General features: G+C 32.1%; 1 protein-coding gene across 12 annotated transcripts in view; it reads left to right on the forward strand.

Annotated features, from left to right (window-relative positions):
- LOC127705185 (zinc finger protein 37-like) overlaps window positions 1–26094 on the forward strand; it is a 106691-nt gene that overhangs the window by 58291 nt on the left and 22306 nt on the right. The window contains exons 5-6 of one of the 12 annotated variants that reach the window (XM_052209463.1): window positions 15460–15761; window positions 16288–16469. The exons of 3 other annotated variants lie outside the window; for them this stretch is intronic. In XM_052209463.1, coding sequence (XP_052065423.1) covers window positions 15460–15761; window positions 16288–16323 — 338 coding nt within the window. In that variant the 3' untranslated portion in view covers window positions 16324–16469. Of the gene's footprint in view, window positions 1–3672; window positions 4060–4458; window positions 6112–10405; window positions 11002–11978; window positions 12296–13819; window positions 14800–15459; window positions 15762–16287; window positions 16694–20440; window positions 20980–25184; window positions 25779–26094 lie in introns of those variants that run through there. 8 more of the 12 variants (XM_052209492.1, XM_052209475.1, XM_052209468.1 and 5 more) reach the window with 8 other exon arrangements.

Below are 26094 nucleotides of genomic sequence, written 5' to 3' on the forward strand. Positions count from 1 at the left end.
TATTCATTGGATGTAAATTTAAACAAAAGATGCATGTTTTGCAAGAGAAGACAAAATTAAAATATGTATAAAAAAAAACAAGCAAGGTTTATTTTACTTGTAAAATCAGTGTTATGATCATCTGATATTAGTCAGTAATTTAAGTTTAATTAAGTTACAAAGATAATTATTTTACTGAAAACAATAAAAAAAATATGCATAACTCTAATCTGAGCATTTTCTGCAATCAAATTTATTTTTTTATTCAATATTAGCTATTTAATTTTTGTTTTTTTTAATAAAAATTCGCCATTTAATTTTTGTTTTTTTTAATAAAAATTCGCTATTTAATTTTTGTTTTTGAAAATTGCATTTTCAATGCTTTTTTCTGGAAATTAAATCAAACTTCAATAAAAAATATACTACCCCTTCCTTGGAAGATTTCTATTTCCATTCATGTCAAAATTGTTTAATTGAAAAAAGATATTTGAAATCAGTATCCCTTCTAAAAATTGAAATATCAACAGAATTTGTATCAATATTGAGAAATACTCCATCTATGGGCAATTGAATACATTTTTTTTAGTTATATTATGAAAATGAAATAAAACTGTTCATCTTCAGTGTCATACATGTATAATTTTATTTTATCAAAAATCAATAAATGATCCTAAGATGAGTTAGAAAAATTGCATACCTATGTTTAAACAAAGAAATACTCCCCAAAACAACCATTTACAAGTAAATTTAGGGAGACAATGTTGTTTTATCAACTGAAAAAAAAAGCAATTATCTTTGTGAATTTAACGAAAGGGTGATATTTCTAGTTATACACCCGCTTTAAAACAGTGGAGTATACTGTTTTATCTCTGTCTGTCCATCCGTCAGTCCGTCCGTCCGTCCCATGAATATTTATCGTCGCATCTTTCTCAGAAACTACATAACAAGGATTTCTGAAATTTGGTTTCAGGGTTTATATGAGTCAACTGTAACGTGTGATGCGTTTTCAGATTCATCACTCAACAACTTCCTGTTTACCGAAAACTTACATCATTTTACACATGACATCCAAGTTGAAAATTTTCGTCACATTTTTCTCAGGAACTACATAACAAGGATTTCTGAAATTTGGTTTCAGGGTTTATATGAGTCAGCTATACAGTGTGGTGCGTTTTCAGATTCATCACACAACAACTTCCTGTTTACCAAACACTTACATATTTTTACACATGACATCCAAGTTGAAAGATTTCGTCGCATTTTTCTCAGGAACTACATAACAAGGATTTCTGAAATTTGGTTTCAGGGTTTATATGAGTCAGCTATACCACGTGATGCGTTTTCAGATTCATCACTCAACAACTTCCTGAATACCGAACACTTACATATTTTTACACTATTAAAATTATCCAGTTTTTTTTCACCACGTTACCTGAGAATAAGATTTGAAATTATGCACACAACTCTTCCAGTCTTTCCATCAGTGATTTCGATTACTTTGATTGTCAGAAGTACCTTAGAAGAAGTACACTTTTTTTTGAGAATTTCATGTGCTGAAAGGGGTGATTTAAAAAAAGAAAAATAACACTGGTAATTTTTTAGTGAAATTTTAATGAAAATTATGACCTTCTGCGTTTAAATCCTTGTGTTGTCTGTTTTTTTTTTAGTCCCTTGGTTTCTTCTGTTAAAAGTGTTTAAACACAAGTTAACATTTTGAGTTTAACTCACTTATCCAAAGTTGTAATGGTTGTCTCTATATAAATGTCTTACAGCAGCTTGTATAAAGAAAAAATATTGAAAAACGTAGCTAAAACAACGATGCTTTGATTGTTAGAATTGTTTAACATTTTGTCATGTCGGGGCCTTTTATAGCTGACTATACTGAATGGGTTTTGTTCATTGTTAAAGGCAGTACGGTGAATTATAGTTTCTAAAATCTACTCCATTTGAAATGTGTTGGATAGTTGTCTCATTGGCAATTATACCACATCTCCTTACTTAATCTTGACTTATTTTGAATTTTGCCAAAAAACTCTATAAAATAGCAATTCTATGCCAAATATGTAAATTTCAACTTCTACGTAATTTGGTCTTTGGTAGAAAGATGACTCTTTTGCAATCATACCAAACACTCTTTCTTTTATATTATGACGTCAGGATTATATCACCCTGTGCATTTATTGTCGAGTCTGTGACATTTATGTCGCAAATGCAAGACATATATAGTGAACCTAGATTCCGTCGTCGGCGTCGTCAAAATTTAGATTCAGTTTGTGGATAAAGTTTTTTTTAGACATCAGTAACTTTGTCAAACCTTCATCGACTTTTATGAAATTTTGACAGAATCTTGTTTATGAACAAAAGACAGTTTCCAGAGCAAAATTATGAAAATATTTATTTTCATTTATTCGCATTTTACTGATATATGGACTTTTTTTACAGTTAACATTCAGATTTAGTATGAGGTTAAAGTTTTTCAGTCATCAATAACTTTGTCAAATCTTCATGCAATTTTATGAAATTTAGAGAGAAGCTTAGTTATGACCAAAATACAATATTCATAGCAAAATTTTGAAAATATTTATTTTAATCTTCCTTATTTTACTGATAAATGGACTGTTTACAGTTAGTTACAAAGTAGATACAGTCTAAGGTTAAAGTTTGTTACACATCAATTACTTTGTCAAACCGCCATAGAATTTTATGAAACTTGAGTAGAAGCTTTTTTTATGATTAAGAGATAATGTTTGAAGCAAACTTTTATAATTTTCTTTTTAATTTTCTGTATTTCTCTGATGGATGGACTAAGTTTTTACAGTCGACATTTACAGACAGTCTGGGATTGACATGATATATTTGTAAACCTTCATGGATTGTTATGAAACTTAGACAGAAGCTTATCTTCAAGACAAAGACACAGCATCTAAAGAAAAAGTTTTAATTTTATTTTTAAATTCTGTATTTTACTGATAAATGGACTCACTTTTTAAGTCAACATTACACTCTTACACCGACAGCAGCAATCGAAGGTGAGACACAGGGTTTTGCGGAACACCTTACGAAATTTTCAATTAAACTAGCATGTTGTTGAAGAATTTCACTTTATTTCGTTGTTTGCAGTTGTTTTTATCTAGATTAGTTTTATTGAATCAATTTAGTCACACTTTGTGTCGTGTAGTATTTTTTCTTTGACCTTCCAGGTAGGAAGACTATTGCCCTGTCCAAACAAAAGACTGAAAATCCTAGTAAAGTTGGTGACTCAATAACATCTTTGCATGAAGCCGAGTTTATGAAGTTCAAATACCCATACGACGTTTTATCAGAACCTAAATTGGAACTTCAACCCGAACAAGCATCAGACATCTACAGACTTCCTTTTGACAAAAGTAATATACCCGACGGTCACATCTTAACACCCATTGGGGTAAATTCTACCTCCGGTAGCGTAAAACAAAAGGAATGTCGATACCGTTTAAAGTACAAAGTGAAAACAAGGAAAGGATGGGCAGTACGAACCAAATATATATGTTTAGCCTGTGATGCTGCTTTATGTTCTGGTGAATTGACTAACAGAAACTGCTTTTTTTTGTATGATAATGAGAAATTATTAGGCATGCAGTAAGAGTTCGTATTTTATACTTTTTAAGTTTGTCTTTATTTTGATTATATGTTTGTTTTTCTTTGACCTTTCAGGTAAGAGAGAGGTTCAACAAAATGCAGAGAAATCTTTTGTTATGATGGATCTAACGTCACCACATATAGGAGGAATAGGTATTGAATCGAATCGCCATTCCTTTCCTTTCAATAAACACAATTTACCACCGGGACATCATCTTGTTTTAATTCCTGGAAACAAAAAGAAAGAATGTAAATACTGTCAGAGACATAAATTAAAAACGAAAAGTGGTTATTCTATACAGACGCAGTATAAATGTGAAACATGTGACATAGCTTTGTGTTCTGGAGGATACACGGACAGAAACTGTTTGGTTGCCTTCCATAATGAAGCATATATCGGACCGAAAATATAATGTTTGCTTTTCAAAATGAAGCTTTAAATTGCGTTTTCAGGTGGAAATTTAAGTTTGGACTGAATATTTGAGTTATTTGGTTTTAATAAGTGTTTTTGATTTATTTTGTATACTGTTTTTACCAACTGAAACTGTATGCTTGTTTCAAACAAATTTGGATAGTAGCTAATGTCAAACGTTTTTTGTTTGTTGATGTATCATTTGTGTACAATCATGAACCCCATGTATACTTCCCCAGACTCGTTTCATACTATGTTAAACCATACACGTCTGCGATAAACTAACACGTATTAGTATATCATTCACATTTTCTATGCACATCTTTTTGCCGCTTGCATGTATACTAATTCTTTATGATACAAGTCAAAGTGTCTAAATAGTGTTGAAACTCATCCTTTTCTGTCAACTAGATTTGTTTGCTTATTTTCTATCTGCATACTACTTCCAGGTGTGATGTCGAATGCTGCGGTTCAGGATGGGTATGAGTGCATTGTGGTCAACTCTCGTGAACACGTTCTTGTTTCTAGTGTCAGAAGGAGAGAATGCAAGTATTGCCGCCGAAAGAAGATTGAGTCTAAGAGCATTTGGCCAGTTCAAAGCAAGTACAAATGCAATACTTGTGACGTAAATCTTTGTTCACACAAAAAGACGGGAAGGTCTTGCTTTTACTTGTATCACCAGGAGTATTGCCAGTCTCAGACATGATAGTTTCATAAATGATGGGGTCCGTGATTTCTATGTTTTTTTTTTTTAATTTTAAGGCATTTTCTTGAATAACGCTTATTCTGTAAAATTCTAATGAAAATGATTTTCCTATGAAATGTATTCTGTAGTTAGATAATTTCTAGATTCTGTACAACGTTCATTTCTGTAATCAGTATTATATTACTGTAATCAGTATTATATTACTGTAATCAGTATTATATTTCTGTAATCAGTATTATCTTACTGTAATCAGTATTATCTTACTGTAATCAGTATTATATTTCTGTAATCAGTATTATATTTCTGTAATCAGTATTATATTACTTAATTCTTTTATTTTTCACAGTTCTTCTTTGTACTTCACAATCCACTATTCTCTATTCTTTATTTTTTTAGCTCATTTTTCTCTATTCGTTTTTAGGGCCATTATTCTCTATTCGGTAAACCCCATCCAAACTCTCATAGATGGTGGAGCGATAGAGCTTGATATGTAAAAATCGTTGACATCGACAGGAATTTATTTTGTTTTATTCATCTGCCTTATTCCGAATTGTTATTTTAATTTGAGTTCTAAGATGGTTTATTTGTTTGTAAATATAATTTGCTGTGGAATGTCAGAAAAAAAACTGTGCTTATCATTTCTTTACAAATTCATTTTTTATTTGTTATATTTGACATTTATTTGTTATATTTGACATTTATTTGTTATATTTGACATTTATTTTCTATATATTTCAAACTTTTGTATGGGCTGAGGTATTTTCTTAGTTAAGTCAAACAAGCTAGATATAATTATCTTGTAACTTTAGTATTAAGGTGGTACCAAACACCTTGACTAAAATTAATTTGGCTCGTTTAATTTTCATAAAAATTTGACAAAACATTTATTTTGACCGTTTGACAAAAATATAAAAATTTCAAAAAACTTGAACCACACACTTTATCGGAAAAGTTTCATTGGATATATAGCAATTTGACAAACACTAATTTTGATCATTGAGAAGCTTAATATTTCCTTAACAATAGGACGTGATTGAAACGTTCAGCTGACTTTTACAGAGTTATCTCCCTGTAGTGTTATGTACCACCCTAAGTCAGGCAAGATGTACAAGCCTATTGTTTTTATTTCGGACTTTTTAGTTGTAAGCATTAGAGATATAAATGTGTCCGATAGTTGAGATGACGCAACCCCCAGCATTAATAGCTTTGTCTGTTCGTCTAATAGATATGTGTAAATAGGTTTTATTATGTTATGAGGAGTATTAGACTTATAATACCATGGACAAAAGTATATGAAAAGAATACTGATTTCAACGAAGTTTATATAAGTTTACTGTGTAAATATGTTAATATGTTGCTTTACACTATTACAATAAAAACTAATTATCAAAGAAAACATGTTTGTATTGATATAAGTACGGATGTGTCTAATCGGATGTGTTGTAACCGCATAAATGCTACCACAAGTTCCTACTAGTACATATGGAAACATACAGATGCGAGAAGACTTTATAAGTTTGACTAATTTGTGTCTCATTCCTTTTGTATATTTATGATACCCGATAAGATCACTAAACTGTAACATTCAGGAATTTCACTTTTTTTTTTTAAAAACAATGCTTTTTATACGCCCGTTTACGGGACGTATTATGGTATACCGTTGACCGTCTGTCCGTCCGTCTGTCCGTCCGTCCGTCGTCAACATGTCGGACATTAACTCAAAAAAGCTTTAACCAATATGCATGAAACTTTGGTGAATTGTTTATATCTATTGACATGAGCTCCCTTTTGTTTTTTATAAATTTCAGATTTACGGTTTCCGAGTTTTGGGGTTATATTCATTAAAAAAGGGGGAATTTTCCAGTTTTCTGACAATAACTCAAGAATGCTTTCACTAACTTGCAAGCACTTTTGGTTAATTGTTTATATTTATTGACATGAGCTCCCTTTCCATTTTTATAAATTTTAGATTTTACGTTTCCGAGTTGCAGGGTTTTATTCATAAAAAAAGGGGGATTTTCCAGTATTTGGACAATAACTAAAAAATGCTTTCAGCAGTTCTCATGAAACTTTGGTGAATTGTTTATATCTGTTGATGTAAGCTACCTTTAGAATTTTATAAATTTTAGATTTTACATTTCTGAGTTATGGGGTTTTATTCATTAAAAAAGGGGGGATTTTCCAGTTTTTGGACAATAACTCAAAAATGCTTTCAGCAATTCTCATGAAACTTTGATGAATTATTTATAGCTATTGATGTAATCTCCCTATGGATTTTCATAAATTTCAAATATGACATTGAGAAAAAATTGAACTTTATTTGTTTATAGTCTGACAACAGATTTACTAAGTATTGCACAACAGCAAGAAATCTTTAATTGAATATGACTTCAATTCATATAACCAATTTCAAGTTCTTTGACTACATTTATTCAGAAACCTATAATATGTCAAATATTTAATTACAATCCAAATTCAGACCTGTATCAAGCTTGAATATTGTGTTCATTTTTGCCCCAACTGTTCAGGGTTGGACCTCTGCGGGCGTATCCAGCTGCGCTCAGCGAAGCAGTTTATTCATTTTGGAATCAAATGATGTACAATGTATACATTGCATATATACATAGTTGAAGGCCGTACGATGACCTATAGTTGTAAACTTCTATGTCATTTGGTCTCTGGTGGAGAGTTGTCTCATTGTCATTCATACCACATATTCTTATTTTTATATATCAGCAATTCCTAAATAATACTCTTACATTGAATTCACGAGCATACTTTCCGTTCAGAAGGAAAACCAAAAGACGTAATATCCAAAGTTAATCCACCTTAAACTTTCGTCAGCGAATTCCCTGCCTTGTGTAAAATACATTATTACATTTCATGTCAAAATGCCAGATTTTGATTGGTTAATACGAGGGAGACAATTTACTCTATTATATGGTAAATACTCTATTACCCTTCACGGAGACGCTTGATCAAGTGTGCGCTTTATTAAATACGACTCTATCCTAGTATGGCAAATACTCTATTATCCTTCACGGAGACGCTTGATCAAGTGTGCGCTTTATTAAATACGGATGGTTGTTATGTACAAGACGTCATAGTTTATTACTTTGAATTTGAAATTTAATTGACAGTAATAACAGAACATTCAGTATAATAAATTAAATAACACATATCTGAGAGGGTGATAGAGCAGATTGTTACCCTCGAAAAGACATTGTCAACCTTGGCTTCGCCTCAGTTGACAATGTTTTCTCGGGGTAACAATCTGCTCTATCACCCTCTCAGCTATGTGTTATTTATATATTGTTAACTGGAAATAAACATCCAAAATGACTAGTATTTCTAATTGTGAGTAATTTGAAACTGCATGGCTTTCTGCAAACAGCAATCAACCAAGCACAATCTGTTTAAAGCGTAGCGTAAACAAATTAATGTTTATCACTTTATACTGTAGTACAAACATAATACACTAATCTATGTGGGAAACAATCAAGAAGTATTTGTATACGCCCGTTTACGGGACGTTTTATGGTATACCGTTGTCCGTCCGTCGTCAACATGTCGGGACAATAACTCAAGAACGCTTTGACCAATTTTCATGAAACTTTGGTGAATTGATAATATCTATTGACGTAAGCTCCCATTCGATTTTTATTAATTTTAGATTTTACGTTTTCGAGTTATGGGATTTTATTTTAAAAAAAGGGGGATTTTCCAGTTTTCGGACAATAACTGAAAAATGTTTTTGAGCAGTTTTCATGAAACTTTGGTGAATGGTTTATATCTACTAAAATAAGCTCCCTTTATTTTTTATTTTTTTATAAATTTTTGATTTGACATTGAGGAGTAATGGAACTTTATTCGTTGAAAAAGCGACGGCCGTATCATGCGCTCATGAGGCAGCTCTTTATTGTATATTGTTGAAAACTAATTTTTCCCGATATACCGAGATGTGGTATGATTGCCAATGAGGCAACTATCCACCAAAGTTAAAATGAAGTGGATGTAAGCAACTATAGGCAACCGTACAGCCTTCAACAATGAGAAAAACCCATACCGTATAGTCGGCTATAAAATGCCCCGACATGAAAAATTTGAAACAATTCAATTGAGAAAACTAACGGCCTAATTTATAACAAAACAATTTACGAAAAAACAAAGATGACAGACATGAACCAACGACAACCACTAAACTATATGTTTTGATTTGCGGATTATGAAATGGGTGCTTTTGAAAAAATACAGTGACCTGTATTTCGAATTCACATTGTACATAGGTTTAATCCAACAAATTAATTTTTTACCAATCCGACAAAATAATCCAGATTATTAAACGTAAACTTATGAATATGCTGATTTTCAAATGATGTCCGATAGTATAATTATATATGTAAGACGAATAGGAAAATTGTGTAAATTCGTAGTATGAAGTAGGTATAAAAACAAACTCTACATGTCGAACCTGCAACATTTCAATTATGCTGTGCAGAAAATACCACAAGACATTGTTTTTATAGTTCATAAACAAGTTTTTGTCTTGTAATTGTTTTCAGTGACTTTCATAGTTTAAACATATTTTATTTGCTTAAATATGCAAAAGGGATGAGACACAAGTTAATCAAACTTATGAAGTTTCTCCCATGAACAATTTATAACAATAGAATTTTTTACAAAGCATGCATGCAAACAATACATTGTTTATATTGGATATGTAAAAGATGATGTGTGATGATGTGAATGGTTGTACACAATATACATGTATATGCACTTTAGTGTGCTGTATTACACAATTAGAAACCTCTTTGACTCTTTAATAAACTCAAATACATTCTTTAAAATTCTTTCATTTTCATCATTAGTTAATGTTAGTGACTTTCATATAGTAATGGGGACAAGAAAAACAATCTATTTTCAACCATGATTGCAAATTTTGTTTATCGATGCAGTGCGGCATAGATTCTAACAATCTGATCTGTTTTCCAAAACAATGTGTCATTTTGTTTGGGTTTGCAGCATGGGTATAATAGTTTGCATTTAAATAATAACAATAACTGTATTATACATTAACATCAGGGTTATATCAATTTGTACATATCTGTAGTTTTGTATTGAGGTACAATAACCTTATTTTTTTTTATACTTCTCTTCGAATTGTCCTTGTAAAACTGAATTGGGATTTGATAGAAAATGGCACCAGAGAAGGTATACCATGGATGTTTCCGAAGTTAACAGTTGTTATAGATCTTTTAAAAAAGTTCAGATATATAAAGTTGAATGTTATTGAAAAACCAAGTAGTTTTATAAATAAATAAAAACATTCCCGACACCCCATGTTCGATTTGTTGTGTTTTTAAAGATTTTTTTTGTGACATCATAAAATACATCTGAAGGTCAAACTGGCCATTAGAAATAACATCTTGTTGGGCCAGGCAAACTATCAGGCGTGTCGTCCGTCAATAACCGTATATTGGTTTTATACGTCCATCCAAGTTTTATATGTATAAGTTTCAAAGTACTAGTATGTAATTAAGCATAATGATATTTGAAAAAATACTCCCCCCCCAAAAAAAAAACAACAACAAAAAAACAAGCAAAAACCTTGGATCAAACAAAACGAAACACACAATTATATAAAAGATGCATTTTCGATGGCTAATCGAATCTTTAATTTAAACTTTCAGGTAAGTCGCATGAATTATTCTCTGAAACAGAAGGAGGCAGCGGAAGTGTTCCTGTGCCTATGGGAGAGATTTCCAAACATCCAATAGTACCAATTATTGGAATAAGAGGTTATCCGATGCAAAAAGAATGTAGATATTGCCAGAGATATAAGATAAAGTCTAAATCTGGAAACAGACTGCGGACAAATTTTAAATGTGCAACTTGTAATATAGCACTGTGTTGTGTCCAGCATACTGGGAGAAACTGTTTTGTGTCATATCACAATGAATTCGTTTTTGGCAAATAAATGGATTTAATTTGAATCCTAATATTATCCATTCGGATAAACGTTGTGACTACAGCGTTTCTAAACTTTCCACAATGGCATATTGTAAAATAATTGTTATTATGTTTTGAAATTTATTATGTGTACATTGATGTAAAACGTTATTCCAATCATTAATGTAGAAAAAGCATGAATTTAAGTAAGATTTAAAGACTTTGAAAATGGCACCGTCCGTTTAAAGTATGGTCAAGTATAGTTGTCACTCGATTGCAGTTTAGAGATTTGTGGTAAATTATCACACTTAACAACACGTTTTTGGAATATAAAGGTGTAAATTGGTATACTACAAGATGTAAATCGTCAAAGTTTGCAATTTGTATATTTGTTGAATATTCTTTATGATAGTCGATCGTAAAGGAAGTATATCTTTTATAGAAAGTTGCATATTGAAATTAATAAAAAAAAAATAGTAAAAAAGACTAGAATTTGTTTGATTTGTATTGAAGAGGTACATGTGTATGTTTTATATAAGATCCAAAAATACAGGGAATGCTGGTGGAAATTTTGCGTAGCTTTTATCTGTAATATGCGATCTTAGATTATTGCGTTCTGTCTTGTTCCCGTTTCGTTTACATGCTTGACATATTTTACAGACACTTGTCTATTACTGAAAACTGTATCGGTTTCCCTCTGGATGTCTTTTGGTCATTTTGGTCTTTGTGTTGCTGTCCCATTGACGTATACCAACATCTCCATTTATTCATATGCACATTAGTTATATGTATCATTTCTTCTAATTAGAATTAGTGCACACGTCGTATCTTATTATAATGTATAATCTAAGACTTTGAATAGACATGTCTTTTGATTGATTGATGGTTGTTTGCTTCACGTGCAGTTGCAATTATGTCATGCATGTTCAGGAAGTGAACTAATTAACAATTGATACAGTCTGCAATCTAGGGGTTAACTGGGATGAAGGGCGGGAAATTTGGACTACCACTGATAATGTTTTTTTTATATCCTTTCCTTGATATAATCTTAAAGAAATCTGAGATATTTCAAAAATAAGTATATTAGTTTATTAAATGACTCGAAGTATTTCATAATGACACTGATATTTCGATTTATTCACTGAGGAGTTTAAACTTGAAAAAACACGCAAAATCGACACAATTATAGCTTATCTATCGTAGATGTACCACGTAACTTTGTTCATTGATGGTACATATAAGGTAGCAATGATAATTCACATATAGGAGAAGTATTGGTTCAAGTTATAATTGTATTTTACTTTGACCTTTCAGGTGGGTCATACGAGTTGTTTTTACCAGGAAATCTTGAAAGAAGTCATTTCAACATATGTTCACCTGTGCCTATTGGAGATCTGTCTAAACATCCTATGATACCAATAATTGGAATGAAACGGATGCAAAAGGACTGTAAATATTGCCAAGTTCACAAAATTAAATCTAAATCAGGACTACGCTTCAAGACGAACTTCAAGTGTGCGACATGTGATATTGCTTTGTGTAGTGCTCAACATACAGAAAGACATTGTTTTGTATTATTTCACAACGAATTCGTCTTTGGAAAACACAATATCTAAGACTTTTTTTTAACCGATAAAGGTGATCTATTCAGAAAACACAAGTAGTTATATTACACCTTATTACCGGCTATCACTACAGCATATACAATAGAATATTTGATCCTGATTGCCATTCAAAATTATGTAAGCAGTTCCGATAGCCATTGCAATACAATGGATTTTGCAATCGTTTACAGAAGATTTTTACCTGTGTTACCTGTTGAATCTGCAGTACTGATAGTCGGTACTAGAGTGAATATTATGAATCAATTCCAGTTGTTTCAAATTGAAACTATAACCACTGCTCATTATATTGTTTTAAGAGTAGTATCAGTTCTCTTAATATTCATTACGCAAATCATTGTGGAATTTCATCTTAGTAGATGGGCTTGACTTTTTATGAGGTATTTTTTCCATATAACGTATGTGTTTTACATGGAATTTCTCATGTTTTTCCAAAAGTATAAGATTGAGGTTTGAGGCAGTAAAACAAACAGACTTTTCCCTAAAAATTGTCTGTAAAAGGAGCGAGATTATGATATCGATAGGCTATTGTGTCTCAAGTTTGCAGTCTTCTGTTTTACTCATTTTTGAGGTATTTTAACTGTTTTCAAATTATATGTATTGAAGTAATTCTTGTGTTCATGCATCATTTTGAAGTAATTTCCATGCATTTTCATGTTTCAGTCACCAAGGGTATCATCAGCTCAACAGTCAGTATTTCGGTACTGGCATGATTTATAACAAACCCTTCTTTTAAAAATTGTCTGTTTATAAATTTGGAAATTATAAAAAAAACAACTCCGGTTTCAACTTCCTCATGCAAAGTTGACCGTGGATGGATTTGACTTTTACTTTTAGGTCCTTTTTGGTCGTATAGCTCTTCAACTGTTCTTATACGTCATTGGCTCTTAAATATTTTGCTTTGATTATTCCTGATGAAGGTAATTCAAGAGAAGCGTCGTTTACTTATCATAAATTACTAGAAGAGAGGATTTGTAGATTATGTAATTTAGGTGTTGAATACGAATTTCATTAATCATTACATGTATATTAAACTTCAGAAGTACAACACAGAATTGTTTAGAAATATGATTTCTGCAATACGCTCTTTCTCTGTTTTATCTGGTTTGTGAAATTTAGATGTATAGTTAGCAGTTACGAATTGGATATATGTTAAATATGTGTTTTTAGGTTAAAACATGAAACATTACATTAAACTTTATTTAGTATGAACTTTATAGCGTCTACTTAGTTTGAATGTAATTTCATTGATATGTAATAAGGGAGTAACTTGTATATGATTCCTTAATAATCTGAGATACTTATCACGGGAGATAACTCTCATTAGCCTGAACCATTGTACTGTTTTATTTTTGTATTTAATTTTGTTTGTTATATAATTATATGTTCATGTTGTCATTGAAGATTAATACCAATGTTTGGCCTTTATTTCAATAAATTACTTAGTTATCACTTGTTGTACACATCACAAGTTCCAAAACCTTTGTGATAACTTATCTTATTAATGCCTACACGACTATATTTTCTTTTCAGACTTTCTACCTTTTCAACAAGATTCAGGAAACAACCCTTTAGGTCCATATTATTATTCAGATAATAAAGGAAGGGACTACTTTGTTTCGATGTCAAATAGAAATACAATGGCGAATAGAAAGTGTAACATAGAAGGCCACCCTGTCGTACCTATTGGGGAAAATAATATGCAGAGGGATTGTAAATATTGTCAGAAATACAGGGTCAAAACCAAAAGAGGATGGAATGTCAAAACAAAATTCAAATGTGAAACTTGTAACGTAAATTTGTGTTCTGGTGATATGACTTCAAGGAATTGTTTTGTTTTATATCACGAGGAAAACGTTTTTGGGAAGGCTCAACCGGAGATGTATATTAGTCCACTGGACACAAACATGTAAAGCATAAATGTGAAATCCACCGCAGATGTATATAAGTCCAATGGACACAAACATGTGAAGCATAAATGTGAAAAGAACGGAAAGGCTCCACCGCAGACAATATTATAGTCTACTGTACACAAACATGTGAAGCATAAATGTGAAAAGAACGGAAAGACTCCATCGTAGATGTATGTAATTCCAATGGACACAAACATGTGGAGCATACATGTGAAAAGAACGACTATTAAGAAAGTGATTTGTTCTATTAGTTTTTGTAATTTTATTGTGTTATAATCAGTTTTTAATATCTTTAGAAAAAGATTTTGAAATTTTCGAATGCACTTTCTTCAATCAGTATAATAATTATGTTTGAATGAAAATATAATTTTTGTAAAGAATTTGCTCGTAATGGTAAGAAAAACAACTTGTATGATAGATCATTCTTTGCATTTCTGTATTAATTTATTAAAATGATGCATGTAATTGTTGATTTGCTTAACTTGTATACCGTTATATCATATTTATTATATTATATGAATAGACAAGGACTCTAATCGTTTTGAATTTTGTAAAGTGTATACCAGAACCTATCAAGACAATATAGAATTACTCAAAGGCTCAATGTTTTCTAATTTGTATTTCTTATTCATTGTTTTGAACGTGGATCTCTACACTTTGAAATTATGCAATTCCTGACAGTGGCACTTGTTGACGTCGGTTGAAATATAATTTTGTAACATGCACCCAATATGTAACCAACTCATGATATATATAAACCTGGTATATATATCACAGAGAAAACATATTAAGATAACCTTTTGCTCAGAAAACGTGTCACTAAGGCAGGTAGTCCACCAAATGACTACATCTCATTTTTATAAACGCTTTGCTTTTCTAGTGTAAAATGTTTGTAGTAACTGTAGCTGTCAATTGTTTGTGTCTGTCTAGTATAACATAGTGTATGTGCCTTATTGTGGTTTTTCGTGAGGGTGAACGGACCTCAGAGTTCTGTTACATGTAGTCATATACTCTGAATAACCTGATGTTGAAGGTAATTTAACTTACTAGTTGTTATTGGACAAGGATACGCTAACCTTAAGTCTATTCTATCAGAATACTGGAATTGTCATCACATGCTCTTTGGTTATACACGCCTCTGTAACAGTTTTCCTTAATGGATAAAATAAAAAAAAAAACACTTAGCGTGCATGTACTCTTACAAAAACTGCATATCAGTATTCTTGGAGAAAATAAATGAAATTATCTTTTGCCTTCCAGGATCAACTATGTATAACTATATTCCGGGTAACACAGGAAGACAGGATAACACAGGAAGGCCACTTCCATCAGAGGACGTTCCAGGTCATCCAGTAGCCATAGTTGGGGGAAATTATAAACAAAGAGAATGTAGATACTGTCGTTTCCATGGGAATCGTACTAAATCTGGATGGAGAGTGAAAACTAATTACAAATGTGCAACATGTGATATTCCCCTCTGCACCAAAGAATTGACCAACCGCAATTGCTTCAGTAGTTATCACCAGGAATTTATATTTGGGGACCAGCAGTCTCAATTAAGGGTAAATAAATTTTATTTTGTTAATATTCTTTATTCTCTGATGTTTATATAGTATGGATATTTTTTATTTTAATATTTTAAAAATTACATTCAGAAGTATTTTAAGCTAACGCTTCTATTAGAATAAAAATGACGTTCTTCCTCATTGGTTTAAAGGATGTGGGTTGGTTCTTTTCCCATGCGTTACATTCTTAAAACTCCGCCTATATTCTTTAATTTGTAGCACTTTTCTCTGTTAGTAGTGTTTGGTTTGATTTTTCCAAGGACGGGTTTCTGTAGTTTTATTACAGCGTGCATAATGAAATATCAACACTGGTGACAGTTTTACATCGTTTCCAGTCAGTTGTTTTTTATGTTGTTGGAAACTTGTATTTTAAGCTTGAATTACACCCTTCTACTATCATCGGAATCCCCCTTAGTGTTAGTGTGCATTTATCTCATATCCCAACATTCTCAATTTTGATTTTATATTAGAAGTGTTTCGATATTGATTTTTGCAATCAACAAGGTTTTATTTTCTTTTGTAGCAACCTTACCGTGGCAGTCAAGAGGACAATTATTAACAGGAACAGGGTTTTATCCATATCTTAGCCAAGAGGAGGTCAATCGGAAATGTGACTTGCCTGGGCATCCGGTTGTTCCAATAGAAAATAAAAAACAGCGGAAGTGTAAATATTGTCAAATACATAAATTACGGACCAAGTCCGGATGGCGTGTTGTTACAAACTTTAAATGTGGTACATGTGATATTGGATTGTGCTCTGGAGAAAATACAGACAGAAACTGTTTCCAGCTATTTCACGAAGAGTTTGTATTTGGACAACATGGCGATGTACCAATCAAGTGATTGAAAGGAATATTTAAAAAGACTTTATGACCTACATTGTATGTTTAAGTAAACTTTGTTTTCATTAAAATATTGATTGCAATTTATCATAATTTTGTTTTTGCCACCCCAATAATTTAAAGCAAGTTTGGACACGACTTTGTGAAGTGAGCTCTGTTCTATTTCTTACAACATTGATTTACTTTTCAATACATTAAAATACAAATTCTCCAGACTATTGAAGTGACTGGAATAAATTACACATCGCTTTATAATATGAAATAAGCAGATGCGAAAGCCTATGAGACAACTGTTTACCGAAGACAAAATGACAACGGTGTAAACAACTACAGGTCCATTAGTTTTGGCATTATTCTTGCATTTTGTGTTCTAAAGGATATTATACTTATAAGTTTTGTGTGAGATTGATAGTTTACGAAGACAATAACTGGAATAATCAAGAATTTCGCAATAATTAATGTCGCATTGATGTCTATTCTTCACAAATCGCAATAATAAATGCACGCAATAGTTTCTGAATTTACAGTATCATATGTATATACTTTTCGTTTTAGCTTGTATAAAATTAGAAGAAAGACTTTTGTGGTCAATTATTAAGCCATGTATCCAAAATATTTTCCGGTCTGTGCGTCTGTCCCGTAGGTCGAGATTTAGGTTTAAGGTAGTTTTCCGTGAAGTTTTGGTCACATCAATTGGAAACTTAATACACGTGTTCAGTATGATGTCAATGTTAAAAAAATATGCCGAATTATGTTCTAACCCAGATTTCACGGTTCCCTTAACATGAAAATGTCATAGAACGAGTGAGGAATGGTGTCTTATGGACACTTATTCTTGTATATATGATAATACATCAGCATTACGGGTTCTGAATAGAAACCTGTATACAAATGAAAATGAAAGTAGATAGTATAAAAAGGAGAACTTTCTTATATGTAGCAAAAACTCATGCCTTCGCGGCATCTACTGCGAACAGTGAATCCGAATCCAGAGCTATCTTCTTCACATTAAATACAGTTTTGCTGCTGAATGGTGATGTAAAATATGAAAGTGTTCTCTGCTCAAAAGTTATATGTAAGTAGTTTAAGAAAAACATTGAAATCCATCCTCAAATTGCACCGATATTTTTAAAAGTAAGTGGCGGAGAAATTTTATGCAGTTCAGCAAGTTTACAGGAATGTACATTCATTCTAAAGTGCCACATGGTGGAAGTTTTAAAGTTTGAAAACATTGTTTGTACGCAGTAAAAATGCATTGCAATACAGTCGAAGATCAGTTTAGAAACGAAAAGTAAAGTAGGAATATTTTGAAATGATTTTTTTTTTCAATTTAAATGTTGTCTTTCGAAAAATTTACCGCAAAATTGTTTATTCAAATTACACCAAATGTGACAGGAAGGTTTCATGTGAGTAACTGATCGAGTTGTGAATTTAATACCAACAGAATACTAGTAACCAAATCAACCACCAGCTATTATTGCATAAAACCAAATGGAAAATTTGTACAACAAATTTAAAGCACAGGACTATTAAAATTTAAACAAAAGAATGAAAGAATAGGTCAACATTACTGATTTGATACCCTCGAATATTGATATCTTACTACGATACCCCTTTGAGCTTGAAAGGACACACACAACGATGGCGTGCGGTTGAAATATAAGAAGTAAAGCCACTTCAAATTACATTCCTTTCATTCGCAGTGTCATTATCCGAAAATAGATAATATTTACTGAAATTCGAATGGTATTTGACTCGGAATGGGGGTAGGGCATGTTTTTTTAAAAATAAATCCTTCTTAACTTTTACAAAATCTTTTCCTCTGAAAATAGTGGCCAATAAGAACAATACTTGGCCACAACTAGCATTGGGGTAATTAATTTAGAAAATGTGTCCGATGATCTCGCCTGCCAACCAACATGTCAGACATGGACACGGATAGAACATAAGGGCAACATGCTAGTTTTGACGATTACCTTGAAAACCGCTATAGACTGAGATTGGCAATACAATCATTATCATAAAAAGTCGAGGACAATTTAAAGTCATCGATGTTAATTGAATTCAAAATTGACCACACTATTACAAAAATATTGCCTTTTTGATAAGAAGTTAATATGATCAAAGTACTATCTATGTGTAAAATGTTATTATAGTGAATATATTTATTGTGTCTCCACTTCGACGAAGGGAGACATTATGTTTTAATAGTATTTCTTCATCTTCGTCTTTGGTTCTCAGACAACCATGTCCAGGCCAAAAATTTTGTCTATCTTTTGCTATTGACTTTTGCTTTTTGGTGTAAATGTGTAAAACCACACGACGGTGTGTTGCATATCATCATGACCTTCATATGACCGTGACATTGGAGCTGAATGTCAACATAAATGATTTTTAGGACCTTTTAGTGCTCGAAACATAACTTTTTTATCCGTTGACATGCACAAGCGTTTGATATTTGGCACATGGATGGAGCACCCAAAGACGACGTGTATCGTACCATTTAAGATGACACACAAGCCTGATCATTGACCTAGATCAAATATTGATTGTGTATATGTCCACCGTAAAAACATATATATTATATTGACCTTTTCATTACTTCTTTTGATTGACTCTTGGGGTTATTTTCCGTCCGCTTCATATAATAATTGTTAAACATCTAATAAAAATGGTTTAGATCCCCATCCCTAAATCATATATGTTCTCAATTGCCTTTATAAGATCTTTCTACTGCACCGTATATTTAACCTTTGATTACATGACCCAACCCTTTCATATAATTAATTGTTAAATATGTTGAAAACTAAATATCTTGACCTTAGAATCTTTTCATGATCTAGGGCTAGTGATCTCCCACCCTCTCATGTCATAAATTATTATATATACCAAAAAATGTTACGATCCCCATTCATTTACTAATAGTATGTATATTCTTATTTGTCATGACAATACCTTTCTAGTACTAGAATGTGTTTTCTGTACCTTTCCTTTATCCGAGTAAGTTCTATGCATTCTATAGGTGAAGGGGAGACTTGTTTTAGTCCTCTAAAACAGCCCATCGTAGTTGATAATTCTTTTATGTAAATTATACCTGTAGAAAATCAAATATCGTTTATTTTAATAGTATTTTCCGGTGTAGAAAGCGTTGGCTATCCTAAACACTACTAAACTTAAACAGTGGTAGGATTGCCATTGAGACAACTATCCACCAGAGACAAAAACTCTTTTAGTTAAAAATATATTCTTGTCTCCCATCTACATTTATTTGTACAAATGACCAAAGAATAAACTTTTAAGTTATGAATAGTAAATATTCTACGATATTTGGAACCTTTGTCTTCACAAGTGGGAGGTTTAGCTAGAGGTAAATTCAGGTTTAACCCACCATTTCGTTCGGAAAATGCATGTAACAAGTCGGGAATATTACAGTTACTATGCGGTCGTTCAGTTGGTTTATATTGTCGAGCGTTTGGTTTTGTCAGTTTTTAATGACTTCCCCTTTTGAATTTACTTTGGAGTTCAGTATTTTTGTCATTACATTTTTTTTTTTATAACTATTGGACTAAGGTCAAGGTCGCATCATACAAAACATAAAAGAAATCTTTATCCAATCCGATAAACAGAATTTAAAGATACAATATTAACCATTATCATGATAAAAATGATAAGATATGTTTTAAAATGTCACAGAAAACCTGTCGAATTTCATTTTACATATGTAACTGGTTTTGCGTTTCAATTTGTCGTAAAGTTTTTAAATTTACATGTTACTGTCAAAAAAGTACATTTGAAAGTTTATCATCTTCCTGACGCTATATTTTATAATTTCAGATGTACTATTCCCATACGTCTCAACTATTACTAGCAAGTTTCATCATACCGGTGGAGAAGAGTACAAACATCACTATGTAGGAGACACTCAACATACACTTGTTTCTATTGGTGACAAGAAAGAGAAGCGTTGTCACTTCTGTAGATTAACAAAATGTAAAACCAAAGCAGGCTGGGATATACTCACTCGATATAAGTGTAAAGAATGCGAAATTCCATTGTGCTCGGGAATTCAAACTCCCCGTAATTGTTTTGAAAATTTTCATGAAAATTTTTCAAATGTCAAGTTTAATTGATGTCAGGAACAATCAATCAATCAAGGCTAATGCGTTTAGCTATTGAGCGAAATCTTCATTTCTACTGTATACATTTTCATTTTTACTGTATACATTTTCGTTTCTACTGTATACATTTTCATATCTAATGTACGAAATTAAAAAGGAAAAAAAATAACAATATGTTGTAATGTTTTACAAAATATTTGTAACAAGTTTTAAATGTAATAGGTAATTACGATTATTAAAGATATAGCTTTATAATTGTGTGTACATGATGATGCAGGCGGATACCCAGTTGAAATTAAACAAAAGAAGTGGAACTCTTTATTAGAGAAGATAAAAAAGGCCAAATAGGTATATTTGAATTGTTTACACCAGTTTCTATGGGCTTATAGTATGGAGCTTCGAGATATTTGTAAACTTTTAAATTATAGACACATTTTCATATAACAGTCGATTTTGGTAGGTGCAAATACATATGGATCTTTTTGTGCATAAGCATAAATTCTGCCGAAAAAGAAATCCACAGAAAGATAATAGATTGATCAAGTTGCATCTCTGCCAACGGCGATAGTTATTTGGGAAAAATCCTTAAAATGGGCAATAATTTCAACGAAAAGAAAGAGAAAGTCGAGTACACCTTTTTGTGTTCGGGCGTGTTTGAGTTGACTTTTCTATCTTGAAAACGTATAAAACAAAAAAATTTGATACATCATCTCGCTTCAGATTCTATTATTTTTATATATTAAGGCTACAGGCTGATTCAATAACATTTAAAATTCACAGTACTTAAAAATGAAATATATGGGGCAAGTGAAATACCTTTCTAATGAGTCATAACAACAGAGTAGGTGTATTCGAATAATAAATTTTTACTAAAAGTACTTGACGACAGACTTTACAACTGGATCTTAAAAATGCATAACTTCCAAAAATCTTCATTTTGTGTTTCTGTTATCTAGGATTATTAGTCTTCAACCTCTAAATTTTTTTAGTCTGCCCTTCCACGAAATATTTAATTAGAATGTTTTTAATTTTTTTTGAACTTTCGAAATTCCCCCTGACAACCAATCAGACAATAGTTATAAGTTGACAGAAATGGACACTGAATGATGCTCAATAGCTAGTAGATACATTTGTCTTTTAAAATACAGCTGGCATTTAAGGATCGTAATGATACTATGTGGATAAATATATCGGTTTTCAAGAGCTAAATTGGCAGCGAGTCGTCCCTACAATGGCTTCCATTTTTACGATTGTAAAAATTAGCTGGCGTAATGGGCAGATAATTTTGACGAAGTAGAATCCTGACTGGACGGGTGTATGTTTTTCTATCTATAATTGCATCCATAAATAACCATGCTGGTACAATCCTGCGATCCTGTTAGCAACTGATAAATAGGGGCACGACTAGTGTTCTCTATATAATTAACCAGTAGGGCTATTGTTAATCATTACTAAAATTCATATAATCAAAAGTTGATATAATGTGTTTGAGGTACATGATTCCATATTTGCCACACTATACATTCTTATATGTGGCGGTTTAAAAAAATGTTTATCTATTTGGAAACGAAAATACAGTGCAGTCCAATATGTTTTCCCGTATGAAACATTTGCGCTAGTTGTAAATTTATAGCAAAATCTGAGACAGTTTTTGGGGTTGCTAGACAATTCTTTTTGTATATTTGTATAGAAAACGCAAAAGAAGTTATGATATATTTAAGAAGGACCCTGCATGGTATTTAAATTGCCACTGGAAGCGGGGGTATGTTGAATACTGCCAGAAAAGAGAGGATACGCTTTATGTATATATAATAAGGTCCTATAAATTCAGCAAAATTTGCATGATACCAACATTAATAAAAAAAAATCGAACTTCGGGAGAAAGACTTTTGCAAAATTTGAATATTGACTAACTTAAGCATTGATGACAAAATTTGACTGACGTCAGTCAAGTGATTTCAAAAGGGACATTTTTCAGAGTTTTAGCAAAAATATTCTATGTTGATCATTGTCATTTTGCTTAGTTTCTTCTGTTACCTTTTCTAACATCGGACTCGTACTTCTTTTAAACTGAGTTTTACTGTGCGTATTGCTGTGTGTTTTTTTGTTCCACACTGGCTAGATGTATAGGGCGAGGGTTGAAATATCTCAAAACATATCTAACCCCGCCGCATTTTTGCACCTGTCCCAAGTCAGAAACCCGTAGCCATTGTTAGTCTTGTATTTTTTTTTTTTAGATTTTGGTTCTGAATTATATGTTTCGGAGTTGAGTGTGGCGTTCATTTCGCTGAACTAGTATACATTATTGTTTTGGGACCAAATGAAGCCCGCCTCCGGGTGGGGGATTTTCTCGCTGCGATGAAGACCGGGCTGTTTTATGCTCTTTGGTCGGGTTGTTGTCTCTTTAACACATTCCCCGTTTCCGTTCTCAATTCTTATTTCAGGAACATTTTGGCAAAATTAAAATAAAGCCGATAACCGTCGTCTAAATTAATATCATAAACATTGAATAGATAAATACAAAATCTGTGTGAATATCTTTTTTTGGCGACGGTTGTGTTCTACATTATTTCTTCACATACTCAAATAGTCAAAATCATGGAAAAATTTGCCATTTCACTGTCCTTTTATGGCTGTATAATCCATTAAAAGTTTATATTTTAAACCAAAACTGATATGATCTAGTAATATCCATAGATTCAACATTTGATTCTGCAAATCAGGGACCGTTTGAAATAACTTTGATTTTAGGACCAATTCGGGACCAAATGTCTCTTTTCATTATGCAACAGGTCAACTATGGACTCCTCAAAGAGTTCTTAGAAAGGGTACTTTCAAGTGCAGAGAGTATGAAATTTTACCATACAATCAAACTATTGAGAATGTTAATAATATGTGTAGCGAACTCATTTCGACTTAAAATGGGTTAGATGTTTTTCTTCTTTGTATCGATCTGAAGCCCTTTTCAACTGATTTTGATAGTTTGTTCCTTATGTTGTGTTGTAATACCACTGTCCAAGGATAGGGGAGGGTTGAGCGCTCACAAACATGTTTAACCCCGCCAAATTCTTTATGTGCCTGTCCGAAATCAGGAGCCTGTAGTTCAGTGGTTGTCGTTGGTTTACGTCTGTCATTTATTTTTTCGTAATTTTTTTTTTACAAATTGTGACTTGGATGGAGAGTTGTCTCATTGGCACTCATACCACATCTTCTTATATCTACTTGTTATAAATTAGGCCGTTAGTTTTCTTAATTGAATTGTTGCATATTTTTCATGTTGGGACCTTTTATAGCCGACCATACAGTATGTGTTTTTCTCATTGTTGAAGGCCGTGCGGTTGCCTATAATTGCTTACATCCACTTCATTTGAGCTTTGGTGGATAGTTGTCTCATTGGCACATACCACATCTCCTTATCTTTATATTTAACATACGTTATAATTCATTTGGTTAATATATCGTTTTCATGACATAACACATAGTTATATGGCAGCTATATCGTTATTACGGCATACAATAAAATAAAGTTTAAGATGTGATATATCTGACAAGTAAATACAGTATAGTGCATTAAATTTTAAAAAAGTTGTTCATCGATTAAACGACAAATGTATTTTGAATTGCCCTTCCCGCTTCATTGATGGTTCGACCATTCAATTATCATGGACGGAAAAGTTATCAGATCTGACTAACGCCCTTGTGTTTATTGTCGATTTTGGGACTTTTCCCGTCTTGCTTGCAAAAGAGCATTCTCCATGGTGATTATTGTTTCATTTACAGTGTTTTAAGTTTTGTAAACATATTTTGAGGTGGGTTGAGGCAATAACAATTTAAAATCAGTTTAAGTTTTCAAAAGTGATGTTCGTCAGACAAAGCGGCATAACTCGGACCTAAATAAGTGAAAACTATTTGTTTGGATTTTGCGCTCTTTGTTTTAGGTAACTGATAAAAAAAAATATACAAAAACGAAAAAGCAAAATATCCATAAAGGAAGATAATAATACGACATCAATGATCCGACTTGAATGGTCATTTTGTGTTTTTGATGCAGATAGCTTTTAATTCACACAGTTTTGCTATTCTAGTTTCAAGATTGGCACATTGAGTTGAAATACCTATCATATAAAACGTACATTTTTGTTAGGGTTCACCTGACCATGACCTCACTTCATGGTTTGTTGGTAAACGTTATGTTTTCCGGATTAGGTCTGTGTCTCAGATACTACAGCATAGGTCATCTATATGTGTGGTATGGAATGATTGTAAGGTGTACTTGTTTGTTAAACACGGTTCATGTGATCTAGACCTCAATTCATAGATCAGTGATCAAGTTAAGTTTCGTGGGTAGGTCCGTTTGTTAAAAACTATATGCAATAGGTCAACTATATATTATATCCAAATGATTGTTTAAAAAACCACAAAGTATGTTGTGTTGTAAATGCAATTATTTTCTGTTTCAGTGACAGGTAGAAATATCCAGTCAACTCCAGGAACCATACCTTCTGGTCACTTACCAATACTGACCGGTAGCAGAAAACGTTGTCAATATTGTTGGATGAACAAGGTCAAGACAAAAAGAGGATGGGATATCTTTAGTGCTTACAAATGTAGCCAATGTGATGTTTCATTGTGTTACACCTACCGAAACTGTTTTGAAGTTTTTCATACGATATTCAAAGAAAAACTTGCTGACAGTGAATGGGTCGCACAATTTCACCGAATGTAGCCTTCACATTTTTATAAAGATTACCACAATTTTATATAATATAACTTTTTGCTATTACTTAGATTTTTGTTCTCAAGTATTTGAATATGAATAATAGTTTCATTTCAATTTTAAAGCAATACATTTAGTTATATAGAGTAATTGGTATTGTCTAAAGCGGTATCACACTTTGACGAGAACTAGACAACCAGAGTATCAAACTATCAATTACTCTATGGACAAGCGATATCTCGCAGTCTTCAAGTGGAAAGAGTATGTTTATGTAGTTCTTTTACCTATTTTGATGTTGATTTTCACACATAATAAACGTCCTATATTTCAGCTCTTTATATATACTAATACATTTGAAGAAATTGAAGTATCTTACCGAACGTAATCCCCGCATGACCATGGCTGATTTACTTGTTCTTAGTTCGATAAGGTGCAAAAAATATGTAATATAAGACTTTTCGCAATTAATCTAATACTATATAAATGTTAGTAATATGTTCCTTTTTTTCGTTAGGACTAAGTCTTGTCAATCAAATCACCGCTGCTTTTCACGAGCACAAACCAAAGCATTAATAGATGAAAGTCAAAAACTCTGTAAATGTTGTTCACTAACAAAAACCAAAATAAAATAAAATGGATGGGACGTCTGTACC

The sequence above is a fragment of the Mytilus californianus genome, unplaced genomic scaffold (genome assembly GCF_021869535.1).
Source record: "Mytilus californianus isolate M0D057914Y unplaced genomic scaffold, xbMytCali1.0.p SCAF_6, whole genome shotgun sequence".
NCBI lineage: Eukaryota > Metazoa > Mollusca > Bivalvia > Mytilida > Mytilidae > Mytilus > Mytilus californianus.